The sequence below is a fragment of the Sinocyclocheilus rhinocerous genome, unplaced genomic scaffold (assembly GCF_001515625.1).
Source record: "Sinocyclocheilus rhinocerous isolate Xijiao unplaced genomic scaffold, SAMN03320098_v1.1 scaffold320, whole genome shotgun sequence".
Taxonomy (NCBI): Eukaryota; Metazoa; Chordata; class Actinopteri; order Cypriniformes; family Cyprinidae; genus Sinocyclocheilus; species Sinocyclocheilus rhinocerous.
This window is the reverse complement of record NW_015638606.1, coordinates 441549-453049: the sequence shown is the minus strand read 5'-3', so window position 1 is coordinate 453049 and position 11501 is coordinate 441549. Positions and strand designations below refer to the sequence as shown.

Genomic DNA, 11501 nt, shown 5'->3' with positions numbered 1-11501 from the left:
AAACCTCCACACAGCTCGTATATTTTTCCGCCAAGGGGTGAGAACGTAATGATTATGAAAACGATTATTTATTTTTGATAATTATTATTTTATTTCAGTTAGTTTTTCAATAACTGTTGTTAGTTTCGTTTCGTTTTAGTTTTTCAATTATTTTGACGTTTTTATTTTATTTCAGTTTACTATTGTTTACTGTCAGTTTATAAATGATGTACGTACTGTACAAGTGAAATTATTACATGACTGTTGCAGAAACTATGAGCAACAAACATTTCCACTAACTGTACTAGCTGTGTTTGGTGTAAATCCATTGACCTCACTGTTACAAATGAGGATGTTTATGAGGAAGTTAAGAGTGAAACTAACCCGATTAATGTGTAAATGAAAATGTGTTCAATGTTACAGGAAATCAAGGATCTTACCAGTGTTTTTAGGAGGTTCCCCATACACTGGGCCTCCATACTGTGGTTGTGGGTACCCCTGGTATCCTGGCTGGACCGGGTATGACCCAGGGGGTCCAGGAGGGTAGTTTGGGTAACCAGGGTTGGGCTGGTCAGTATTGACTGGATATCCTTGGTACGGCTGTGCAGGGTATCCCTGAGGAGGGTATCCGGGAGCGGAGGGAGGGGGGTATCCTGGAGCGGTGGGGCCAGGCCCTGTGTAGGGGGGAGGCTGCTCGTAATTCATCTGCACACTGCAGATGAGGGGGCTACCTGCGACAGTGCAATGCAAAAATAAGTTATACAACATGCTTAAGACATATGACATCAAGTGCACCTTTGGTTCTCTCATCTTCTTAAACTTACAAAATGTATTACTCAGGAGTTGAGTTATTACAAAATCTTTAAAAAGTATTAAGAAAAAGGTTTAAAAGTGCATTCATCCTTTTTTGTCTGTTTGTTTTTAACAGTCTATGCATGTATCTAGCAGGCTTATTGCAGTTCACTAAAACTAAGCCAAACAAGCATTTATAAATACAGTAAAAATAGTAATATTGTATAGTATTACAATTTAAAGTAACTGCTTTCTATTTTAAAATGTAATTTATTCCTGTGATGGCAAAGTTGAATTTTCAGCATCATTACTCGAGTCACATGACCCTTCAGAAACCATTCACAGAATATATATATATATATATATATATATATATATATTTGAATTAGAAATTGTCTGTAACATTATAAGATTTACAGTGGGTATAGAAAAGAATCACCCCCCTTTAAAAAAATCAAATTTTGTTGCTTTGCAGCCTGAAATGAAGATGGACACATATTTTGTTTTTATCCAGCTGTATTTACTTATAACATCAAAGTGAACGATATAACACCAACATGTCAGAAAAAAATTAAACAATAAGAAGGAAGAGTTGGAAAAAGGATCACCCCCTTGCATCAGTATTTTGTTGAACCACCTTCTGCTTTAATTACAGCCTTTAGTCTGTTGGGATATGTCTCTGTCTCTACTAAGTTTACACATCTAGACTTTGTTATATCCAGACATATCATTTGGTGTTGAGGCCAAATAATTCAATTTTAGTCTCATCTGCCTCAGAATCTTCAAGGTGTGTTTTTTGGCAAAGCTCAGTCGTGACTTCATGTGGCCTTTCTTGAGGAGTGGCTTTTTTCTTGCAACCCTCCCATACAAGCCACAATTGTGGAGAATTTGTGATATTGTTGTCACATGCACACAATGACCAGTCTTTGTCATAAATTCTTGCAACTGCTTCAGAGTTGCTGTCGGCCTCTTTGTAGCCTCTCTGACCAGTTTCCTCCTGGCTCTTTCTTTCAGTTTGGAGTGACGTCCTGATCCAAGGAGGGTCTGTGTTGTACCAAATACCTTCCACTTCTTAATAAAAGACTTATTCTTCTCTTCCTTGTCAGCGTTTGCTGCCATTCATGAGTGCCACGATGTATGCGTGTGGTGCTGCTGACATAGAACATGCACAGGAATGCACACATGCGTCGTAGTACTCTCGTCAATGGCAGCGGACGCTGACAAGGAAGAGAAGAATTGTTGAATAAAGTTGTTATTTTTGTTCAAAAAGTATTCTCGTAGCTTAATAAAATTACGGTTGAACCACTGGACTATAGTCACATGGTGACTTACTGAAATAAATTTACTTTTCCACGACATTCTAATTTATTGAGATGCACCTGTATTTTAACAATGTCCTTACTACCTTTCTGGGCCTGAGAACATTTCAGTTGCATTGCTGTCAATGCAGGGTCAGAAAGCTCTCGGATTTTATCAAAAATATCTTAATTTGTGTTCCAAAGATGAACAAAGGTCATACGGGTTTGGAACGACATGAGGGTGAGTAATTAATGACAGAATTTTCATTTTTGGGTGAACTATCCCTTTAACATAAAATACAATGAGGCTACAGGAACCATTAATTTCAATACAGCAATAGAATAGAATAGAATTTCAGTAAAATAGGAAAAAAAGTACAGTCATATAGATATTTCATTCACATCAAGTTAAGTATGGCATTTAGAGAAAAAAAATTTGAAAAAAAGATGCAGTTTCCTTACTCCATTAAATATGATACATTGATCTGAATCAGTGGATGCATCATGTTATGTTGAGTCATAATTTCTAAATATCACTGAGTACATGGGCCAAAAACACCTCTTTATATGATCAATGAATATCAAGCCTCATGAACAGGAATATTCTGTCACTGGAAATGGCATCAGCACTGACAAATACACAACGGTGGTGAGTGAACTGAGAGTATTTGATCTAGCTGAAGTCAAACAGTGCTGTCTTGACTCAGTGATGGTAAATTATTAACTTAATGGAACCAGTTGGCAATGCATTGCTCAAACAACACAGAGACAATGATGATTGAAATGACTGATACACACCGAGCAAATCCACTTTAAACAAGGCACGTTTCCCTAAAAAATGATTGCTGTGAACCTGGACAATATTGTCAGATAATCATAATTCAAAATTGTATGCTTAACTTCTGCTTTGAAATACCATGTATAATTGAACAGGGACATATCCACTTACTTGTATTACACATGTATAAATAGTATTAAAGTGTGTTTTAGGAGCCACCAGTAAGGAGGCCGTGGGCCCAATAAAAACAGACTGATGTTTTTATGAATTAAATCTGATCGTTTGATTTATACTTCAATCTTCATTATTCACACAATTTCATGTGCACAAAGTTGTTGAAAACATTTCACTCTGATAATTAAAGGGCAAATGACTAATCAAAATATCAGAAGGAGCACAGTACACTCTGATAACTAGCTAAACTAAAAGACACACCAACTGAAATGAGCTGACTCTGACAGAAGAACTGAACTAATGATGGAAAGTCTCAAATACATCTATTGTTTTTGACCTATACATTAACAAGCCTCACTCTCTATGACAGTGAATGCAGTATAGTGTTAGGCCTACAGAAACTGCAGTAATAATGAGAATCAGGGGACTGCTCTGAATCTGATTCAGTCACAAGAAGACGATTGTTCACCTGCTGTCAAACAAAGATCAGGATCTCATTCGCCCACGCGAATAAATGTGCGACACATTACTAAAACACAGTAGTTTACACTACAAACACAAAAACTTGAATAATCATGAAATACGTTATATCTTCCATGACTTACAATAATAGTACAGCATCATATCATCATAGAGAAAGACAAAAAAAATTTGTATTTTTTTTTGTGCTCCATACTATGTTTAGGGATTAACGGAGGGGCGGTAAAACCCTGAAGACCAACCCTACCATTCAATAGTCAATGTTTGACAGGACCAACAAACAGATCTATTCGCTAGCAAAAGAGACTAAATAATAAAGAGAAAGAAAGAATTAATTAATTAGTTAACGTATATTTTCATAGAAAAGGCAGAGAAAGTGTTCTTTTTTTACCTTTGAAAGAAAAATGAGTTTCTTTTCAGCGAATTGCTCCGATACTTCCTTTGTTGTATTTCAGTGTCAGTGTTTTATTTTTTCGTCGCTGAAGTCGGCCGTAAACCGCTGAAGCTGCAACCACGAACAAAATTACGCTTCTCGATTCGGTCAGAACGGACGCGGTGATGTCACGTAGACAGCGGTGCGCGGACTCCCATTGGAAAGTTATACCCGGTAATATCAGCTGACTGCTTATACAGCAACGCGTGGAGCGCAACCCAGTGACCCCGCCTCTTTGAGCATACGTCACCACCACACAAGAAATAACATAGTCATCTGTCACGAGGTTTGATAACACAAGTTTTTTTGTTTTTTTTATAATGTTTCATCTTTAATATATTACTAATGATAATATAAGATATTGTAAGATACCATATCCGACTATCAGAAATGTTCTGATTAATCTCAGGCATTTAAACATTATTAATTATACCTTGATTACACAATGGCAAGGTAAGTAATAAACATGTTTTTAAACATCTTTTGACATTTTAAATACATATTACTGTAATTTTATGTAACAGGATTGACTATTTTTAAAGTTATAGCAAAGCAAATAATAAAACAAAATCTTACAGAATTTATAAAATGTATTATCTAGTAATACCAAATATGTCATTTTTAGAGGATTATGCAATTAAGGATCTGGCTTTTGTTAGGTAAAGGGATCTTACAAAAACCAGCAGGACGAAGGGAACTTTAATCGTTTCATCAATTGTGATGGTTAAATTTGAGAAGAACAACAAAAATGGTCATCATTTACATTTACAGAATTTATGTTTATACTGTAATAATGAGGCAGGGTTACTGGCATACCTTCTTGACCCTGTGCTTGTGGAACAAAGTAATATGATGTTATAATTGCTGCGGTTATCTCAGTGTCTGTAGCATTATCTACCCTTAAATGACACTCCTGTTACATAAAGTATCCAGTTTATGCCATTATAAAAAAAAGAGTAATAAAAAAGTAAATTAAAAAAAGAAAATAAACTTTAATGATCAAGAGAGAAAGGTTTGATTTTCTCAAGCTTCCTGGTACTTCATTCATATTGCATTCTTTTGTCCTCAAGTAAATGTCTGGTTTTTATTTTTTATTTTTTAAAGGAAAAAAGAGGGAACGGCAGAAACTGAGGATCTCATATGTTCCTTTATCAAACATTCATGTCTTCAACTTGTCATTTACATAAAGTAATACATTTTAGGAAAGAAACATCAAGTACAGTCAAGGCCAGACTTATTAACCCGCAGTGCAAATCGCACAGAAACACATAAAGGTGAAATACCTGTTGGCTAAAATAAATGTATACTTGAACATCAAACAAAGCTGCTGGACTTGTAAAAAGCGTGGACCTGTTTTAATTCAGGGCTGTGAAATAGGATTGGTGCTTCAGTGAAATAGTGAAATGCTAAACATTTAAAGAGTGTGGCCCTGTTTTCTTCTGGAGCTTGGGATATAGTTGTTGCCTTAGTGAAAGACAGTCTGCCTCCATCGTTTGTCATGCTGGAAGGGCCAGAGGCTGTCCCTTATGGCAGTCTTGAAAGGGGTGGGCTCCACACTCAGGCCGAGGAGCTCCAAACGTGAGCACTCTAACTGGGCGTTTTGTGGCCTTTGGGCCCCTGCTCCAGCAGGCTGCTCTGTCATCTACACACACACACACACACACACATACATATACCAGGTTAATGAACAAAAGAGATCAAAATGGATCATACCGAAACCAAAGTTAAGAGAAAAGATGTGACATTAAGGATTTCTTCAACTGGAAGGCCGCATGTTTACATGAACAGACTACATTCTACATATAGCTGTAACATGCATGTGCTTACAGGCAAGGGTAAGGAATGCACTGTATATACAGACTGTACTGACTGTAGGAAGGACAGAGGATATATTGAGGGGATCTTTTCAGCTTTTTGTTTACTCACTGGTATTAGATGACTGCTGGGCAGGTTGAAAGCATCTGCTATTGCACAGGCCATCTCATATTTGGTCATCTGCTCTTTGGCAGAGTAATGGAAGATTCCACGCAGTGACGGGTCCTGAGGGCAACAGAAACATGCTGTATTGAAATGAGTGGTTAAGGTGATTCTGGACTTAACTAGCTCCAGTAGATCATATATTGTGCATGCATTTTCTACACAGGGACACCAATAGTTACTTTGGTGACTTTTAGTTTAATCCAGCTCTTGACCTAAACTTAGCTTGACACCCCTGCTATAAAGTCTATACCAAGCGGCTCACCGGAAGGGCTCTCTCAGCCATGTTCCGACAGACACGTGCCACATCATTAGTGTAAGTGGGGAAGCGTTGCTGACAGTGGTCTATGGTGCAGCTCTCAGCTCCCTCCTGAACACGGTCCCACAACACGGTCACTGCGCTCTCTTCAACCTTCTCCACCTCTCCAAACAGAATGGGCACTCGTAGTACAGCTGCGCCTGCTCAGAGCAACAGACAGAGAACAGAGATTGTTTTTAAAGGGAATATACATTTTATGCACTCCTAATAATATAGTAGCAGGCTTACCTCTATAAAATGGCAGACAGTACTGTATCTTATTTGATTTGCAAATTTCTAAGGCCCTAAATTATCAACATGATCAAAACTTTGCTGAAAAAAACCTGTTACACACAATCTACTACATGCCTTCTGTCATCTGACTGATAGTTTTATACTTTTTTGGAAGTAAAGGGCTTTTTATAGTTTTAATTCTAATAAATGTCCCCCTTCAGGTTATGGTACACATGTCTTTTTGCTGTGAAATCTTTACAGATTTTTATAAAGTAAATATAAGAATAACTTCTATATCGTTAGTAATAGTTCAAGGCACTTACTGGACAGAAGCAACTTAAAGGGATAGTTCACCTTCAGTTGCCGGTCCCCTTTTTTCTTTCTTTCTTTTTTTCATACTATGGACGTCAATGGGGACCAGCAACTGAAGGTGAACTATCCCTTTAAGTTTGGTTGATTATCCATACATCATTTTTGATGTAATATATCAAATATGATACATCAGGCTATTGAGAAATGTTTATTTGTACATCTCTCAATCAACTTTGTATTGCATACAAATATTTTTATCATTTTGCCCCCACAATAAAACCTAAAGAGATTTTATCTTAAAATTAAAAATTTTAATATAATCTTATTTTGGCACATTACTGGGAGACGTAAAGTGACAACTGATATGCAATTATATCCAGTGTTATAAAGATCTCTCTGATTTACATTACAAGCTATCAAAATTCCACCTTACTTTTGGCCATATAAATAAGATCTGCACCAAACAGCAGATTTTTGATCAGTTTGGGCATCTGAATAAAATTGAGGCATTTTTCCTCAAGTATGGGATCCATATTGCCCTATAACATACTATATGAGCTGTCAAATCCTGATCAAAAAACATATGCAAACTTTTTTTATGATTTGTCCTGGTTTAGATCCTTTCAGATGTGGTTGAAAAACGTCATACCTGGGCAGTGTCTGAGAATCTCCCTTTCACCCTCTAGCTTGGACTTCCCATATAAATTCAAAGGATTGGGAGCATCGTTTTCTCCATAGGGAGGATTACGTCCATCAAAAACGTAATCTGTGCTGATGTAGATTAGGAAGATGCCACCTGTGGGAAAGGATTATGAACTTTACTGAGCAAATGTGCATTTTTTAAAACTATATCTAACACAGATTTGTCACTCTGCTAACCTGCTTCTTTGGCCAGAGAAGCACATGCATGCACATTCAGGTTTATGGCTGCTTCAGTATGACGCTCCACCACATCTGGCCTCCTCTCAGCAGCACAGTGCACAATGACATGAGGCTGACATTAACAAAATAAAGAAAAATACTTTTGACACATCAAACATGGACTGTATGAACAAAAAATAAATAAATGTGTTGGTGGTAGAAGAATAGTAGTGGGTGATCTTACTGGTTAGGGTAATGAGTTACCTTAAACCCCTGAATGACCCCTCGCACTGCGTCTTCATCCAGTAGATTACACTTCAGGAAACAAGGCCGGGCACGGTTGTAGCCAGACCCCAAAGCATCCCAGTCATTGTTCTTGAACTCTTTGTAAACAGCACGGCCCAGTAGCCCTGTGGCTCCAGTCACAAGCACACGCCGGTATGGAGTGTAGACTTCATTCTAAATGACAGAACCAAGTAAATTTACCCTAAAAGTATGCATGCACAGCGTTTGCATTGTATGCATGCACTCTGCTATGTTTTGCACATTTTCATCTGCAAGATGTCAGATGTTAAATAAACATTTAGATAATGTCTTTAAGATATTTATGGTTTAGAATGTATGTGAAACTACTTTGTTTATTAGATGTTTGCAGTAGACAACAGATGCTTTCCAGATGAAGCAATCTGGGTGAGTGGCATGTTTCTTAATTTATAACTGTTGGACAGATAAATTAAAGGCAGAGTATTTGGTGATTTCAAATATAAACATTGGCTACCAGAAATCCCTTACTCTGCCTTTAATGGAACACAGTACATAACACAAATGTTCCTTGTATCTGTTAGATGTTTGTAGTAGACAACAATCTGGGTGAGTAGCATGTTTTCTAAATAATTGATATTTGTTGGAAAGTTAATCAATGGGTGCATTTTATAACGCACATGAGTGCTGTGTCTATGATATGTTTTGTTTTATTTATTTCTTTTAAATACTAGATAGAACGATATCAAGTCCGAGATGTGATTGACAATCAAAAGAACCAATGAGAGTCGTCCCTCACAGAATCTAGACAAGCCCCTACAACATCATTGGCAGTTGATATCAATTCGCGAGGTCTAATCAATGACAACTGATGGGGAAAGCCAGTGTCGATGAGTATTTGGGTTTTTGCGACCACTCTGCAAACAGCAAAACAACTGAAGAAAGGTAAGATATATTACAAAGTTCTTGAGAAGTTGAGAAGTATCTAGCTATCGACGTGTTGATGAGCTGTACATGAGCCGTTTTAGGTAGGTGTGGCTAACTCTTAACTTTTATAAAGAATATCTCTTTGGATTTGAGACTTTAGTCTTTGCAACTTTACAGATCTTCTTTATGCACCAAGAGCTTGTAACACTCTAAAGAGAAAGGAAAAAATGAAATCGCATCATATGACCCCTTTAAAGTTAGGACCAAGTACGTACTGGACGACATACAATTTACCTCAGATGTTGGATAGTCACTTGTTTCAATGTGTGAGGTAGGCTAACTTATAAACACGTTGTCTTGGTAATTGAAATTAGCCGTGTTGGTACTTACTATTTACTAATTCCACTTTTTTGACCAAGAACTGGACGTAAGTTACATTAGTGGATTTATATTTGTAACAGAAATGACGACATTGTATTTGTATTATACGATTGTTATAACCTTATGACGATATAGAAATTGCCCTGGAACATTACAACGGTGTTAAACTAGCATTGCTTTCAACTTCATACGTGAGCAAACGCCCCTAACCTTCCTCAACCAGCTAACCCCAGTCTAAAACAAAAAGGAAAGAACCTTTTTTAATACAAATGTCGTGTTCGTTATTTATATGATTTGCAGACGCTTGAAACATGCAGCCTCACAAGCTGACACTCGAAATTTCTCGATGCTGTTGTGCAGTCGATGCTGAAGCTGCTGCGCTCAGGTGTTTATTAGCCCCTGAAGCGCCACCCTCAAGACATTTAGTGGATTTTGGTTGTTTGGTAGTAGTAACATTTTTACCAATTTGTAAACAGAATTGACTGAAAATCACAAATATGTTTATGAATATCTCCAGTTATTCTGTAAAGCTTGTCTGGGGATGGAGCTTAGTGAAGGGTCATTACACCAGCCTCTCATTATAGATGTTCACAGTCCATTTACACACGTTATTTGCATAGATTATATTTTTGCTTTAGACAGACATGCATTTTTAATTACAGTTTACTGATTTGAATTTGTACAGATGAAATTTGGTTTTCCATAGTTGTATATCTGCTCTCCAGCACTGCAACTCTATATCAAATGACTTGCATCTAGACACTTGAAATTGGTTAATGGGATTAACCTACAGATGGCATGGCACTGTACACATCAGTACCTCACAGCAGTTTTAATATGCCAGAAATGAAAGATATCACAATAAGCACTAATGTCTAATTTGTCAGGTAGCACTCATGTTCCTTATAGTTTAAAGTGCTGGTATTAATCAATTCAAACATGATCAGTTGCGTTCATCTGCTCGTCACAACTGAAACTAAACTATGCCTTAACAATAACACACAATTTGTATTTCATTTTGTGTTAAACAAAAAATTACACGGTACGGGTCGACTTGGATTATAAGGCATTCATTTGAATTAAACTTGCTTTGGCTTGTATACCATGGAGGGGCTTCCTTAGAAATGGACCAACAGTCTTACCTGAACAAGCTCAACGTGCCCGGGTTTAAAATGTATCTTAAGCTCTTTATCTCTGATACTCATTTCAGTGTGGCTACAGTTATCATATCCTGGAGGTGAGACCTCTATTTTTAATGCGCCACTCAATCCTTAAACCCTCTTGGAACGGCTGGCTCGTGCTGTCAAATGAGGCCCGCGTCCGGTATGATCTATAGAACATACGCACGCAAGGCTGACGTCTGTTTATGTTCTGCAGATTAGTGAATCTCTATGGCATCCTTGCAGCGTAAACAGCAGCTTTTGACCAAAACAAAGACAAGTGTTCTAGCGCATCATAGCTGCGAACTTTTGCGCAGTTCCTATGCGGCTGAGTTTCGCGTTAGTTCGCGTAAGCCGTTTTATCTACCAAAGTCTTGCAGTATCTAAGACTATAGTCAATATAACATGTCGCCATATTCGCAAGTGAATTTGTAATAGGAATGACAAAATACTGAAACACTCTATAGGAGTAAAACTTTAAAACGGATTAAAGGCAGAATAAGAACGAGTTCCTCGAAATAGACAGAAATCCGGCGATACAAAGCTAATGGCCATGAAACGTTTCCAAACAGCTTGAAATCGTACATATTTCGTTTTAACTCAGAAACGCAGATTTCTATAAAATAAACGTCGTTTTAATAAACCATTTACCAAAGAATAGAATTAACTGCTTTATTAGCTTCTTACAGAGATGCAGCTTAACATTTCTAAAGAACATATATACATTAACGGCTACATTAAATCACACAAATGCAATTTAAATCCGTTTAAAATTTACCTGATCATCCCCGTAGTTATAACCAGGCATATTTGGAATATATGCAGGTGTAGCGTGAAGCCTTTAGCATGAAAATGTTATTTAATGTCCTTGTTCTGCAGCTACAGTGATGATTTCAGTATAAAAGTCCTGGTCCGTGTTCGGATAGAAGTCCCAAATTTTGTATTTTCTATTTATGTTTATTATTCATTTATTTAATTATTTATTTTAAGAGAAGAGAAGATTTGATTTTATCCCAGTTAAATGAAGTCATTAACAAAATATTATAGTTACAACAATGTTTAAAACATTTTTTTTCTTTTTTTTTCTTTTTAGGGATAGGGTGGGAAGAGGTAGCAAGTTTTTTTTTTTTTTTTTGTTACTGGTTGACGTTATATT

The 11501-nt window shown here is 37.0% G+C and overlaps 2 protein-coding genes across 5 annotated transcripts in view; both read right to left on the bottom strand.

Annotated features, from left to right (window-relative positions):
- The window catches only part of LOC107749921 (cysteine-rich and transmembrane domain-containing protein 1-like), an 8658-nt gene extending 4510 nt beyond the window's left edge, over nucleotides 1–4148 (bottom strand). Inside the window, exons 1-2 of the mRNA XM_016565157.1 lie at nucleotides 3893–4148; nucleotides 420–710 (exon numbers count right to left, since the gene is read on the bottom strand). Of these exons, the coding sequence (XP_016420643.1) occupies nucleotides 420–684 (265 nt within the window). The 5' untranslated portion in view covers nucleotides 685–710; nucleotides 3893–4148. The remainder of the gene's footprint in view (nucleotides 1–419; nucleotides 711–3892) is intronic.
- Nucleotides 4149–4797: 649 nt separating this feature from the next.
- LOC107749920 (methionine adenosyltransferase 2 subunit beta-like) lies at nucleotides 4798–11236 on the bottom strand. Of its 4 annotated transcripts, none has more exons than XM_016565155.1 (7): nucleotides 11124–11236; nucleotides 7881–8075; nucleotides 7635–7749; nucleotides 7405–7551; nucleotides 6177–6373; nucleotides 5861–5974; nucleotides 4798–5576 (listed from the first exon to the last, which is right to left on the bottom strand). In XM_016565155.1, the coding sequence occupies exons 1-7, from the start codon at nucleotides 11151–11153 to the stop codon at nucleotides 5400–5402; spliced, it is 975 nt and encodes a 324-aa protein (XP_016420641.1). In that variant the 5' UTR covers nucleotides 11154–11236; the 3' UTR covers nucleotides 4798–5399. The 4 variants fall into 4 exon arrangements, with proteins under 4 accessions (XP_016420641.1, XP_016420642.1, XP_016420639.1 ...); XM_016565156.1 differs by having other exon boundaries at nucleotides 4799–5576; nucleotides 6177–6370; XM_016565153.1 differs by lacking the exon at nucleotides 11124–11236 and adding an exon at nucleotides 10328–10580 and having other exon boundaries at nucleotides 4799–5576.
- Nucleotides 11237–11501: the final 265 nt, after the last annotated feature.